This window comes from Nipponia nippon, unplaced genomic scaffold (assembly GCF_047370975.1).
Source record: "Nipponia nippon isolate SJK-2023a ecotype South Korea unplaced genomic scaffold, ASM4737097v1 scaffold_18, whole genome shotgun sequence".
Classification (NCBI taxonomy): Eukaryota; Metazoa; Chordata; class Aves; order Pelecaniformes; family Threskiornithidae; genus Nipponia; species Nipponia nippon.
In genome coordinates this window covers 3,523,772-3,538,506 of record NW_028262334.1, presented here as the reverse complement: position 1 = coordinate 3,538,506, position 14,735 = coordinate 3,523,772, and the positions used below count along the sequence as shown (strand labels likewise).

Below are 14,735 nucleotides of genomic sequence, written 5' to 3'. Positions count from 1 at the left end.
ATAATAACGGCATCTAGAAGCTAGCTGGAAGCGGATTTTTAAATAATAAACCTTCTTTTCTATTATTTAAAGATTACCACCAAGGGGCTTGGTAGAATAATCAGCACTTTGGCCTTTTTCCTACAGCACCGCGGCTTTTAATCCTACCTGTGACAAACCCCTGCTCGTACGCAGCGGTGCCGAAACACCCGAATTTTGGGACTGCCGGATTCACCCCCGCCCAGTGCCGGGCCCGGTCGCTCCACGCGTTCAGGAGAAGCTCGCTCGGCGGCTTACAGCCACCCTCCTCGCCTGGGAGGACCGGCAGCGCCCGGCGTCGGTGTACACCTGCTTCAGGACACAGGAAAAAACCAAAACCACCCAAAACCATGAGGTAAAAGTTCACTTTTATTTCAGTGACATCATTATTTACGCACTTACATCTGCCAGTGGCCTCTTTTTTTCCGTGTTTGAGGGGTATTTTCGCGCCCCCCCCCGCGCCCGCGGAACCTCCGCGCCCGCCCTCGCCAACACACAGGCGCTTCCTCTCCTCCCATTGGCTCCGCCCGCTCGCTGTCGGCGGCGGGGCAACCAATGGCGTGCGGCGCGGCTGGAAGGCCCGCCCTCCGTGAGGCGGCCCGCCGGAGCGCCGCGCAGGGCGGGGGCCCGCTCGCCGGGGGTCGCCGCGGCGGACGGCGCCCGGTTGAGGCGGCAGCGGGCGGTGCTGGAGCGCGAGTGGCGGCGGTGGAGCGGCCATGAAGGTGACGGGGGGCGTTTCTCTGGCCGGGAGAGTGTCTTTCCCCTCGCCGCGGGGAGGGAGGAGGGGGGCGAACCGGCGGGTGACGGGGCCGGGACCCTGGTGGGACGGGCCGCGCCGCCCCTCCCTCCTCGCCTCAGGCCGCCCCGCCCGGCCGCTGTCGCTCCCCGGGCCTGTCCCGTTACCGAGGGATGCCCGGGTGGGCGCCGCCTTGCCGAGGAGCCCCGGCGCCCTCCACTGACTCAGCAGCCGGGCAAGGCCTGGTGCCGCCGCCTGAGGCGAGCCCCCGCCCCCGTCTCCACACACCCTCCGCGGTCGATCCCCGCCGGCGGCGGCCGAAGGACTAGCGGGGCTCCGAACGGGACGGAGCCGGGCTCGGGGCGGTGCGTGGGGGCCGGGCCTGTGAGGGGGCGGCGGTTGGGAGCCAGCCGGTGTGCGGGGGGCACGGCGGGGGCTGGCGGGGAGGGCCCGCTCCCCAAAGGCGCTTCTCCGCGTCCGAGGTTGCCGTTGTGCCTTCAGGTCGGGGCTGAGGGTTGTGGTGACCGGGGATCTCTCAGTTCGGCAGGTTCCGAGGGGTGCTCGATCCCTGGAAAAGCTTTGCTTGATCTCAGGGTGGGTGTTAAAGACGAAATTTCAGCTAAAAAAGAATAAAAATCCCTTCTGCTGCTCTGCTCTTCGTCTGCTGGCTTTGGTCCTGCTTGCACAGATGCGTAAGGAGCAGCATGCAGCCTCCCAGCTTCTTGGGGTGGGTGTCTTTCTGAGGTGATATTCTCATCAGGTTACTAACTGCCCTTAAAGCCAAAAACAAGAGCAGAGAAGTTCAAACACAGTATTTTGCCCCTATGGGATGCACATAAGGTATGGAGAGAGAAGATAGCTGATGGCAGCTTGTGAGAAGAGAATATGGAAGCAGTGACTGATGTAGCTGGAAAGGCTTTTGGTGCAGAAATTGGCAAAATTTTAACTAATTCTCAAGGGAAGGAGTTTTTGTTTTAGTGCGTCTCATTTGTGTCTTGTATTGGTGCTTTTCAGCATGGTCTAATTTCTTTTACAGAATAATACGAAGAGTCTAGACACTGTGTAATTCAATTATTGGTTAATGACACTAGTGCATAGAAGGAATCCACAGCTGACTTAGATTAAGGAGAAGATGAACGATGCCCATGTTGCCTTACTTTTCACCTTAAATGACTGAGTGCTTGGCCATAAGCGTAAAGATATTTTGTTTGACAACATTCGTGTATCAAAAATGGGTAACAAAAACTTCCTAAGTATATATTTATTTAGTGTTGACAGTGATGTCTGAGCAGTTGTTGCAGGCTCTTGAATAAAATAAGTCTAAGAAGCAGGTGTTAAACTGTCAGGCAAGGGTTGTGGTAGCAACTATGTTATGTCCTTTTAGTCGTTGTGTGTCCTGCTGCTGCCGTGGCCCCCTGAAAAGACCACAGTTATATAATGAAGCAAGTTAAATTCTGACAGACCCTTTTGGCTCATTGTTTTATTTTTCAGTTATTTGTGTGCCGCTATTTTAAAATCTTTTAAACATAAAGCTAGCTCGTCAGTTTTTAAGACTACGTGAAGAATTAGAGTAATGTTTCTGCAACTGACAACTTCCCCTTAAGACGAGAAAAAATATTTTTCAAAAGTCCCAAGTTTTAAAACTTGGAGCTCTCTTGGATTAAGTCATTGGTTTTCAGAACGTATTTCTGAAAAGTTAATTACTCTTGCCTAATAAACTAGGACAATTGTGCCTAACTTGTTTTGTATAAGAAAAATTAGTATTGATCTGTTTCCACTCTTTATTATTGAAAAGCAGAAAACAAGTCTTAGTGTGATGATAGTTTAATGATTGTCACGAAAGTCTGATGCCGCATCAGACAGGCTCCAAGCGCGCGGCGTATCCGTGAGCGCAGCCACGTGCTGAGGCTACCTGTGTCTTGGCTGGAGGTCAGGGAAGAGCCACTGGAGTTCATCCCCCTTGAACTCCGTTCGCAGGAAGCTTAGGGAGATTTTTCTCCTCTGTGTGGGGAGCCCACAGCATGGATGTTTCTTGTTATGCCTGGGATGAATTTTGCTCTTGAAAGACCTGTAAAATTAGACTAGTGAATTGAATTTGTTGCATGTATATTTGATGTTATTACTGCACACAGTGTTATGTGTTGTACAGCTTAGAAGCAAAAAGACCGTGTTTGATATTTCGCTGTATTGCAACACTCTTAATGTCAGCTTACAACAGTAAAAGTGAAGTACCAGGTTTGTGTGGGTTGGAGAGATGCTTTTGATGTTCCATACTTAAGGCACTTACACGAAGGTAGTGTTGTAGAACATGTTTGGTCCTATGGCATTGTTTTTCTCAGCTTCTCTCTAAACCAGAGTGAGGACTCTCTTCTTCCCTTTTGTGCTCAGTGGTTTGAAAGGAGATGTTCTGGTGTATCCCCAGTTATTGTGTTAAGTTCACATAAATGTAACAGGACTGTTCAGTTCAGGGGAAATGTGCAATTTAATATAGAAATTAGTCTAGTTACTAAAGGAATTAAAGCACCATCATTACTGAGCTGAAGTGCATGTTCTGGTTTTACAGCAAGAACTACAAGTCTCAAAAGCAATTATTTTATGTCTTCATTCTTTGAAAAAAAAAAAAAGATGCCGCCCTGGGATGAAAAACGGAACAGCTCTGACCAGCATAGTTAAGAAAAAAAGTATGAAAAAAAAAAAAAAACAAACCAAACACCCCAAAAATGTTTAAAGGAAGTTATACCACTCAGCTTCCTTTCAGAAAGAACCTGATGCGATTCTGTTTGCCTTTTTTTTTTTTAGTAGGTTTCAGTGAGCCACATGACAGTGATTAAACATGTGACCCAAACAACTTGGAGTCCAAATTCCAGCGTTAAGTAGAACATGTACTTTCGATAAAGAATCTAGTGCGAAAGGCTTTCAAGGATAAAAAGTAGCAATTTATTTTTGTATTTAGAATTTTTTGTAGTGTTTCGAGATTAAATTGTATGACTCAAAACTGAAATTCAATCAATATAGAATAAGTTCTTTTAGAGTTATTTTAATTTTTGTTAGACATTTTGTAAGACAACAAAGCAGCAAGTTCAGAGAGGTCTTGACAAACATTTCCCTCTCGGAGAAACTAGACCATAACTGGTTTCTAATGAAGATTGGTTTGTTACTTTGAAGTTTGAAGATCCACCAACATTTTTTACAGAGACTTATATTGTGAGTCATATAAGAGCTGGATTAGTTCTGGAGAAGATCCTGCAGGGGACAGCTCTGCACTAATCACGATAAATTGTGTTGCTGCATCATTTCGGGTTTTGCCCCTCACCTATGACTGGCTATTAGGCTCTTCCTTCTTTGCTCTGCTATTGCGTTACCTCCTCAAATTCCTTACCCTTTTCATGTGGAACTCTGCTAGAAAAGGAGTTATGAAAGCGAACTCCTTGTGCCTGCATAAGTCTCTCGGAAGCAAATCTTGCCTACTTTGGTTTGCAGCTGGGAGGTGGAGATTATTGGGCTGTTATAGACGTTAGTGTGCTGAATTCCTGGTGCTCTGGGAATTCACACCACATGCTTTTGGGATGATGACAGATGGAGTGAAGTAGCTCTTCAGTAGCAAGTCGCATCTGATGTGGGCTTTCAGATATTAATTTTCTTTTTTTTGCTTTGTGAATGTTTTCAGGCGGGAGCTACTTCCATGTGGGCTTCCTGCTGTGGATTGCTGAATGAAGTCATGGGTACTGGAGCTGTCCGTGGCCAGCAGGCTGGCTTTGGGGGAGGCGCTGGCCCATTCAGATTTGCACCAAATACAGACTTCTCGGCATATCCACCTCCAGCTGCGGCGGGTGCTAACATAGTTTGCAAAGCCTGTGGACTTTCCTTTTCAGTTTTTAGGAAAAAAGTGAGTATATTTCCTGTTACATAATATTTTTACTCGTATGAACTAATCTGTAGGCATACTGGGAGATGAACGTGCATTTTGCCTTAGATAAGGAAACCCGAGGCAGATAGCCAGGAAGGGAGTAAGTGCCTTATTCTGAGGTCACAGGAAATTAATGTCAGACAGGATTAGAAGTCAGGAGGTCTGATGTTCATTAATCGGTGACACATTGGATCTGGTCTGACCTAAAAATTAGTGGATTCTAATTTGTAAGACGTGTTTTAGCTTCAGAATCTTAAACACTAAACCACATCTGGTTTTGAAGATGATACCAAACATAGTGGTTGGGTACCGGAATGAACAAACTGGGTGATGGAAAAGCTAAAAACTCACAATTTAGTATAACAGCTTCTTTCTGTGAAATACTCATGTAATTCTGTCTGTTTTCTAACCACATTTAGTTCTGTTAAATGCTGTTGCACTCCAACACCCTCTTCCTTCGTTTGGAGGCAGGCTGGTGGGTTAATGCAGATAAATGAAATTGAGATTGTTAGTATTATTTCTGTGTATCATGACTGTCCAGCATCATTATTTTGTCCACTCGGTGACCTAATTCTCTGCAGCTCTTTTAGATAAACATGAAGCCTCTTTCCTCAGTTTGTGTGTTCAGTTTCCCCTTCAGTTCCCCCTTCCTTGCACGGCAAACACTTTGAATTAAGTGTTGTGTAGGGACGTTTCCTGAAGCTATATTAATTTACTAAAATCCTGAAAAAAATCGAAGAGTTTGGATTTGTTCACAGCAGATGAGATGACCATTTAAAATCGCTTTGCCTAAAGTCTTGCCTATTCTAGCTTTTATATATTGTAGTGAGTCTTTTGAACAAAGCTCTCTTCAGAAATGACATCTGTGCATCTGGGGAGTATTTACCTACCATGTGATTCATCACATTTATGGCCTACTTTGAATTCTTTGAATCAATGGAGGAAGAAATATGTTCTGTAAAGTTTGGGGATCATACTGTTTTCACACATGTGGAAAGAGCCGTGACAGTATACTCAAAAGTATTTTAACATACCATAAAATTGACTGGCTTTCAAGTTCGTTTATTGTGTAAACTACAACTAACTTGAGTACTTTATTGTTTATTCATGATGTTTTATTCATTGAAACCTCAAATCAGCTGACAGTAGTGCTACAAACGCAACGGAATGCTTTGGAACACCTGCAAAACTATTTGACAGGCCAGTTTTCTAGACTTAAATCCTAAAAATGACGTATGTCAAAACTGACTATTAAGACACTAATAGTAGATTACGTAGCCTGGGGAAAGAGTGAGCGGGATCTAGATCTGTGTTCTGTGACGTACAGCTGAACGGTTATTTTCTCTTTCTACTCAGCATGTGTGTTGTGACTGCAAGAAGGATTTTTGCTCAGTTTGTTCAGTCTTACAAGAGAACCTCAGAAGATGTTCCACTTGTCACTTGCTGCAAGAAACAGCCTTTCAGCGACCTCAGCTAATGCGATTGAAAGTAAAGGATCTGCGTCAGTATCTGATTCTCCGAAACATACCAACGGATACTTGCAGAGAGAAAGAAGACTTGGTGGATCTTGTGCTGTGCCACCATGGATTAGGTTCGGAGGAGGATATGGACGCTAGTAGCTTGCATTCGTCACGGTCACAGACTTCGGGGTTTTTTACTCATCCATTTTCTATGTCTGTATCGGTGTCGTCTCAAGGAGAACTTGCAAACAGAAGGGGAAGCACAGGAAATGGAACACCTTTACGGGTACAATAATTAACATGTGTTTTATGGTATAGCGAAGCTTTTTTTTTTTTTTTATAGGTATGCATGGCTTTAAAATAAAATGCCATTTGGTGCAGTTCAGGGTGGCAGGAAAAATGCCTTTTGTATCTCTCGCCTGAAAACAGAAGATTACTAGATAAGATTACTAGGTGAGATGGTAGAGGTGACTTAATTTGATAATGACTGGTAGCAATTGAAACTTCAACATGTCCTTGTCATCTGCAATCAGTTTGGTACAAAGGAAAATATTTTATAAGGGATAATGTGTTTTTATCCTGATTAGTTTCATTTTGTACACAGGGACAAACGGAAACATCTTCTATAAATAATGAAGAAGAAGAAAGTGCCGAAGAGCAGGTGAGATATGAACTATCCAAAAAAAGAATTTTTGGCATGTGACACCATAAAGCGTTGAGATCTCTGTCAGCATTTACTGTCACGCTCTAGTTCTTTGTTAGCTGTGTCTAGCAATGCATGTCTGCAAATACTTGTTTTAAAAAGAATAAAACTTTAGCCAAGCTGCTGCAGCTTAACGTAGCACCAGATCTGGTGCTCTGAACTTACCGGGACAGTTAAAAACATACAATTGATGTGTTTCAGACCCCTGGATTGTCCAGAAAGCGAGCGAGGGCATCTTTGTCCGATATTTCAAGTCTGGAAGACATTGAAGGGTTGAGTGTTCGGCAGCTGAAGGAAATACTTGCGTGTAATTTTGTCAACTACTCAGGATGCTGTGAAAAATGGGAACTTGTGGAAAAAGTGAGCAGACTGTACAGAGAGAGTGAGGAAAACCACAAGACACGTAGGTTTACATTTAATTCTCACTTTCTTAAGACTCCTTATTATCTGGTTTCCAGTAGCTGCTTCTGCCAACAGAAGGACCTGGTATCGAACTTGGTCTGCTCAGCCGGAGCAACTGCAAAGTGTGTTTTAACAACTCAGCTGCATCTAGAGTAGTTGAACATGGGTCTAGTGAGTAAATGAAGCTTTCCAGGATTGTGCTGTTTTTTTGAGACTTTTTTCCAAAGCTCAGAGAGCTCAGCTTTCGGGGTGAAGGTGAAATTGCACAACTGAGAACCAGTTCCTCAGAGAACGTGAAACTTGGCACCTCCACGTCCTTTATTAGGTTTCCCAAGGTACGAGCCAGAGAGCTGCTCAGTAGCTGTCATCAGACCAAAGCAATTCAGGTCCTTCACTGTGGTAGAGTTGAAAGCTACCGTGGCAGAAGTCCAAGTTCAAGTGGTTTGGTCTCAGTCCGTGTTTTCACGACAAGGTGGTTCTGTGGCTGCAGCGCCGTGACGGGTGTTCTTCTGCCCTCTGTTACGTTCAACAATTGGAGTCTTTCATTTGTGTGATCGTAGTACATCTGCAGACCGATTCACAAAGTATAATCTGAGGAGCAACTTTTTGATGTCCTTGCTCGCCTGGCTCGTCATTCCTGCGTCCAGCAGTCAGTCAGGGGGCTGCGGTGACTGCAAAACTTATTAGCCCTGGGCCACTTCACAGGCAGATTGTGCCAGCACATAGGCTGCAGGGTCTGTGATAATCAGGTGTGAAATAACCAGGTAATTGGGGTGGAGAAGGACTGTTGGTCAATGTCAGAACATGGCTTACCTGCGACCCGGTCATAAACTAGAATTGAAAACCTGTCTGAAATCAAGCTTTAAACTCACAATAATTTTATTTTTTTTTTTTCACCATGGTCTGATGGAACATTTGGTTATTGATAGGGGATGTTGTCTATTTGCAATGAAACCTGACAGGTTCTGTTCAGTTCTGCCATCTTTACGGCCTACTTAAGGCTTCCACTTCCTACTCTGCTTTATTATTATTGTGTTTAATCTTCTGGGGAAAGTGTTCTGCCAAATGAAGTAAGCTCAGAGATGGAAAACCAACACGCTCTGAATTTTAATCCAGCACATTATTTCAGTGTCATTATGTTCTGCATTGAAAACGGTCTCTGAGTTTAAAGAACAAAGACAAATATTGGATGTTCACTTAGGGATTTTCTAGTTCTTGTTTCTTTGGTGTTTTTTTTTTGTTTGTTTGTTTCTTTGAAGGAATATAGATTAATTCTTAGCTGTGGGTTAGAAAAACTATAGTGAACAGGGAGCAGCACTACAAATTAGCTGTCTGTGTATTTTAGCGGTTGCCTGAGCTAAACTGAACTGGTTTTCCAGGGCCTGAGTGCCATGACCTCCCTCTCTGCTGTGTTTCAGAGGGCGAGAAGATGCAGCTGAACGACAACGACGACAACCTGTGTCGGATCTGCATGGACGCGGTGATCGACTGCGTCCTGCTGGAGTGCGGCCACATGGTCACATGCACCAAGTGCGGCAAGAGGATGAGCGAGTGCCCCATCTGCCGCCAGTACGTTGTACGGGCTGTGCACGTGTTCAAATCTTAAACCAAGACCAAAAAAACGGATTTTCTAGTCACCCTTCCAGCATTTCTGTGGGCGGGAGCGCCGACCCTTGGGGCGTACGTCAGCTTTTTAGTTCTTGATAAACGCAACATTTGGAACATCAGGCTCTAGAAGTTTGTGAAACATTTTTCTACAGCAGATGGAATCCTGCGGTTGGGCGGTACAACAGGATGCCTGCGCGTGCAGTAACAGCGCTGCCTGACTTACCTTAAAACCCACAAACTGTTCGAGTCAAACTGTTTACAGCAGTTCTTGCTCTCTTCTGAAGAATATCACCTCTAACTCGCGCATCCAGTACTCAGCAAGGGGGTACCTTCGCTCGACCATATTAGCGTGTTACGTTGTCTAGTGCATTAGAAGCGAGGAATGTTATCAGTTGAATATTCAGCTTTTACGTAATTGTAGAATGTAACTGTTCCGACGCTGTCCCTGCGACAGTGTTAACAGTAGAACATACGACTGTAGAAAGCACTGCCATTAACCGTACCTGCACAGAAGCCCTTAAGCAATCTCTCTCTGCCGATGGCTTCGTTCAGAATGTCTGCCATTACACGTGTGCTGTCCTGGCCCTTCTCTGTCAACATGCAAAAAGCTCCGTGACTTCGCAGGGCTCAGTTGTTTCGCAGGGCTCTGCCACGTGGTATCCAAATACCGATTACTGAGTGTTTTCTAGTTTAGGAATAAAGTATTTTTTTAAAAAGGGGTATAGTAAACCGTATTACTGGGGTCCTTAACCCACTCATGCCTCTTGTAACTATTAATCTTACGTGTGACGATTGTACGCCGTGTGCCGACAGCCTGATGTTACTGTGAATACTAATCAGGGTCATGAAACTACTTGCTGCTAACATGTGGAATGTACAGCGTTACTAACCTGCGACGGGGAGGGGTTTATTACCGATAAGGGAAAGGAAACGTGGCATTTGCTTAAAACCTCATGTTCACAGAGACTTTTAGCCAAGGCTGAGTTGCTGTTAGCCACGCTTCCCATTGGCTGCCAAGTGACCAGCTCTGCTGTCAGCCCTCGGCCCGGTTTCTAGCTGGGCTCTGTGCCAGCGGGAGGGGTAAGGGTCCTCTGGGAGCACGAGTTCTTGTAGGATACCTGTGACAGAGGACCTGGGGACAACAGCAGCTCATTCTGGGGACAGGCTGCCTGGGGCCAAGCGTGGACAGAGTTTGGGTAAGAAAGATCACTGTTAAAAAGAAGAAGAGAGGCGAGGAAGGCCCTGGTCTCTCCCGGCTGTCAGCAGGGTTGATCAATGAAGCTGCAGTTTCTCCTTTTACTTTCCCACATGCTCACAAAGTAACAGGGAGCTCTTACCTCTCCTACGCTGTCACGCCTGCTCTTGTCTTTTATGTGAAAAACGAATCTGGCTTGAGAAAGTAGCTCCTCCTCAAAATAAGCCACACGGCTTCGAGACATTGCTGGTTATTTTTCAGAAGGGAGCAAACCTCTCAATGGCTTTATTTTTTAGAAGTAACTTTTTAACGGTACTTAATTCCTGCAGTCTCTGCTCAGTGGGTAAGCTCATGAAGAAGAACATACCCTATATGTTATTTCCATGCTGATCATTCGCCACACAAAAATAATAAAGATTTGTGATGGGCTTTCTCAGCCTCAGTCTCTTTTCTTACCCAGCTCTGGGAGGGCTGGTGGCTGCTCAGCTCAGGCTTTGACCTTCTGCTTGAGCTGCAGCAGTGTTCCTCCAGGCGGATCCAGGCAGGGGCCAGCTGGAGGAAGGCACCTGTGTGCATTTTATTCCTTCCTCAGGAGAAACATATTGGAACATGCCAACTGAAAGGCACAGGACAAAGAGCAAGTCCCTGGAGCACGACAGGCAGAGGGGCTGCTGCCGTTCCCCCTGGCTTTCACAAGGCTGGAAACCAGCCCTGCTCCGCGCTCCGGCCCAGCTGGAACCGCAGGGGCTCGCTGCGGTCGCTCCCCAGGCCCCGACACAGCTTCCCGCCAAACCAACCCCGCGGCGGAACAGAAACCCGCAGAGCCAGCGCCTGTTTTTGTACAATTGTTTATACAAATTCAACAAAGGTAAAACTGCATCAGGAAGGTCTACGAAAACAACACCGTACAACAATGGCACTTATGAATGCAGAGTTTTACAATCAGGAAATAACCATGTTATAAACCTTAAATGAGAACTCAACTCACACTTCAAAGAAAGAGAGACTACGTTTGACCATTTATTCTACGGCTGGACTCACTGTATAAATTAATTTTATATTGAGTACAAGAGCTCATGCTACAGAGTGAAACCCTCCTATGTGCAAAAGCTGAAATTGGAATTTTTTAAAATTTTGAGAAAAAGGTGATTTCTATACAGATAAAACTTGGCAAAGTGTTTTACTTCAACTATAATTTACACCTTATTTCCACAACATGCTTATGTCACTTCTGAAGTATACAAAGCAGGATATAAACTTCCATTAAAACATGCTTGAAGTTGAAAGTATTAACCTACTTTTCCTGACCTGGGCACGTTTGTAGATAGATACTGTCTACGAAGTATAGGTTAAGTTCTCGCCTACCATAAGTAAAGATAAAAATTGGCAATCAAAACCAAAACACTGGTAATGCATTCAAACATTGCATAAATAATTTTTAAACAATTTTTGTACAAAAATAGTTCTGCATAATGTAAGATGTAACAAAACAAAACGTGTTAAGAAGGCAGAAATGCAGTGCGTGGTCCACTTTAATGACACCAACTTTGTTGTTGTTGTTGTTGTTGTTGTTGTTTTAAGAAATGAAAAGCAGAAATCAAATTTACACTACCAAGCACATGCTGTGGTACTTTAAATAACAGTATTTCTTGGAGATCAGTCGTCTTCCGGGTGTGAGCAATTCTCGCCAATAACAGTCGCCTTATGAATTTGCATAAGAGCCAGTGCAGGACATCCCAGGTAGACTGAATTAGTGGCACGAGTTGAAATTCTTAACATGGGTAGTTTCACGTTGTTCTCTCCTCGACAAGAGTTGTAAAATCCAATCGCGGTATTTTTCCAATATTCCAAGTTCCCAATTGAAAATAAAATCCCTACGTGTTCTTAGTCCCTTCCCCCCCGCCCCAGTATTTACACCTGTCCTTTAACTAACTCAGTTTTTGCAGGAGTTTTTCTTCCACTTGCCCAAACTGAACACTTACGGACATTTCCGCTATGAACTGCTCGCAGCCTTCTTTTGTCACTTGCTTGCAGTACCTCAGGTCGATCTGGCAGATGTTTCCGCAACGTTTGAAGTAAGACAGGCACTGATCAGTCACCTTATTGCAGTCTGCCGGAGAGAAAAAAAAGAAACACAAAGGGGGAGAAACTTAGCAGCGTGGCTCCGTTTGTTCTCCAGCGCGAGGACGGTGAAAGGGCCCAGCCGGCCCTGTCGCCGCTCTCCGACCCCCGCGGCTCTGCCGGGTAACCAACGCGATACAGCAAAGCATGCCGGACGCGCAGAGTGGCGGCCCTTGGCAAATCCCCCGTGGGGGATGAGCGAGGTGCAACGCGCGGCTCGGAGGCGGCAGCCCCTCAGCTGCAGGGTGCCCGCACCGGGGCACAGCCCGCTGCTCCAGCGGGCGCGGAGCCGGGCAGAACCACCGCCACCGACGAGCGTTTCGCACAAGTCCAACGCCAACAGGCCGTTCCCGTCCTCCCCTCTCCCTTGCGCCTGCGTTGCTTACCTGATAAATTAATTTCCGTTAATGAATCCCGCGTGGTGGTTCCAACCGCGGTCAGCAGGTTAATAGACTGATCCGTCACATGATTACAGTAACTGAGATTGAGTTTGGAGAGCAGAGGCATGTGCCTTATGATCAGCCGCAAAGAAGCATCTGTAATATCCAGGCCAGCCAAACGCAGCTCCACTATGTTCCGTAGTTTGCTCCGGTTGTCGATCTGACCTGGAAAGCGGAGGCCGCAGGTCACTCCCAAAGCCTCACCCCCCATTGCAAACATCTGCAGATCTATATGAAATGCACTGTGACACACAACACTGCTGCCCTACGTCCACTTCAGACGCTTTTGCCTGTCTGGAGCTTTGGAGGGGACATCAGCAGGAACACTTGTCTGTTTTTGGAACAGGCACGTGGACAAAGCCACCTCCTGATTTCAAAACAAAAGGGATGAAAGTAACTGCAGGGGCCCAGCGGAATTACAAGTCGGGAATAAGCAGTAGGCTGTGCAGTGCATGCCAGAAAGCAGATCTGATTTGCTCAAAATTTCACCTGAGCTGATATCCGGGCGAATGTGGCATGACCCACAGAACTGCTCCTTCCCTGAACTGGAAGAAAGTGTTTCCATACTCTCTAAAGTACACCCGTTGCAGCCTGAAGAGAAGAAAGTCAGACAGAAAACCAGCACAGTGGCTCAGATGACTGTTCAGCAGCCAGAGAACATCACTCGTTACCCAGCGGCTTCCAGCGAGGAGGTGTTACACAAGTCACTACTTCGAACACCTCGCGCGTCAGCGAAGCCCAGAACCCCGCGGGCGCTAGCTGCGGGGGTTTCTGCCCGTTTCCTCCAAGGGGGACTAGCAGCAGAACATGCCACAGAGCGGCTGGGACAGGTCTCCCGCGTGCTGCTCCCGCCTGTTACCTGGCCGGTTATCTGTGGGTGGCGACAAGAGGTCTCTCATTTGTGCGTCTTTCAGGCCTTCTGCCCACTGCACGTCCAGAGTTCGGAGCAAAGGACAACTGGAACTACAAAGTGCCGACACTGCTATCCATGAGCACCCTGATAACAGCAGGTCTCGAAGACCTGCAGATACAGAAGAAGTTGGAGCACGTGGCCTACCCAGAGAGATACCCGCGGCCATCTCTGCTACCGCGCACGGGTCGGGTGAAGCCCAGGGCCGCTCTCACGAACAATCCCAGCACTCCAGGGCAAGCAGGGCCCCCGTAAGCCTTCTCCTGCCCAGCTCGCCATCTCTCCCACCATCTGGAACTCTGTTACTGCGGGTGAGAGCAGACCCCCCCCCGCCCCCTCCGCTAATCACGTCAGCACAGGCGCTTTCCACAGCAACGTCACCTGTTGACGAAGACCTGCCTCAAATCAGTTTACCTAGCGTGTCAAGTAGTCACAACATAACTAGTTTGGGGCCTAGTTTAACCCGCCGACGCTTCATTCCTACGTATCCACTCCTCTCCTAGGACGCCCTAGACATTCCTCAGAGATCAGGTACAAACTGGTTTGCTAAATTCAGTGAAGTGGTCAAAAAACATCACTTACCTGGCAGTCTGTTGATAAGCCAACTCAGCTGCTTTTTAGATATATTTGTCCAGCTAAGATCAAGGGTTACAGGCTGTCTCCTAATAATGCCACTAAGCATAAGTGGAGTGATGGATTTACAATGGTTTAAATCTATTTTGGTCCATAATCTTTTGTCACAGCACCTACCCAAAAAGAAAGAAGCCAACAGCACTTAATTTGGCACTTGTTTTGATTTCTGCAAGACTTTAAAAGGTGTCATTAAGCAGTGGGGCAAACTATAGCATTGAACTGAGAACAGCAAAACCCAGGCTGAGCGATATTAAGGTAAGCACACCACCACACAACGTTACGTAGGTTTGAAGTTTCTCCATCAAATACCTCATGCAATAAAGCATGGAATTATTTCCACAGATTTACAAAAGTGTCAACAACTTTGGATCCCGTGCTAAGTCATCACAGCACTTACTAAAATCCATTTTCTAGCCTGACGACAAGCCACACCTTCTTGCTTACCTTTTGAATATAAAGGCTGTTTTTAACTATTACTGTCCTGATTTCCCCCGTGCTTTCCTTACTTAAAACCAGTGAATTCTGTAAAACAGATCCTCCCCTCTCCTGTTCTGTGCTTCTGTGTTATTCCTGTCTACGTGGCTCATGCGTTTTGACACTCT

The 14,735-nt window shown here is 46.2% G+C and overlaps 2 protein-coding genes across 15 annotated transcripts in view; one reads left to right on the top strand and one right to left on the bottom strand.

Annotated features, from left to right (window-relative positions):
• The first annotated feature begins 600 nt into the window (after positions 1-600).
• On the top strand, positions 601-10,458 carry RNF34 (ring finger protein 34). Of its 2 annotated transcripts, none has more exons than XM_087754416.1 (6): positions 601-740; positions 4,422-4,640; positions 6,018-6,407; positions 6,726-6,782; positions 7,026-7,227; positions 8,645-10,458. In XM_087754416.1, exons 1-6 carry the CDS (start codon positions 735-737, stop codon positions 8,830-8,832), a joined length of 1,062 nt encoding a protein of 353 aa, XP_087610542.1. In that variant the 5' UTR covers positions 601-734; the 3' UTR covers positions 8,833-10,458. The 2 variants fall into 2 exon arrangements, with proteins under 2 accessions (XP_087610542.1, XP_087610543.1); XM_087754417.1 differs by lacking the exon at positions 601-740 and adding an exon at positions 832-1,119.
• Positions 10,459-10,861: 403 nt separating this feature from the next.
• KDM2B (lysine demethylase 2B) overlaps positions 10,862-14,735 on the bottom strand; it is a 125,538-nt gene continuing 121,664 nt past the window's right edge. For 11 of the 13 annotated variants that reach the window (XM_087754406.1, XM_087754403.1, XM_087754407.1 and 8 more), the window contains 5 exons: positions 14,083-14,246; positions 13,450-13,611; positions 13,080-13,181; positions 12,537-12,755; positions 10,862-12,139 (listed from right to left, as the gene is read on the bottom strand). In XM_087754406.1, the coding sequence (XP_087610532.1) occupies positions 11,958-12,139; positions 12,537-12,755; positions 13,080-13,181; positions 13,450-13,611; positions 14,083-14,246 (829 nt within the window). In that variant the 3' untranslated portion in view covers positions 10,862-11,957. The remainder of the gene's footprint in view (positions 12,140-12,536; positions 12,756-13,079; positions 13,182-13,449; positions 13,612-14,082; positions 14,247-14,735) is intronic. The other 2 variants (XM_087754410.1, XM_009472758.2) reach the window with 1 other exon arrangement.

Coding starts and splice junctions, on each gene's coding strand:
- RNF34 (XM_087754416.1), top strand. Junction 6,408..6,725: donor GAAATGGAACACCTTTACGG/GTACAATAATTA, acceptor TTTTGTACACAG/GGACAAACGGAAACATCTTC. Junction 6,783..7,025: donor AAGAAAGTGCCGAAGAGCAG/GTGAGATATGAA, acceptor GATGTGTTTCAG/ACCCCTGGATTGTCCAGAAA.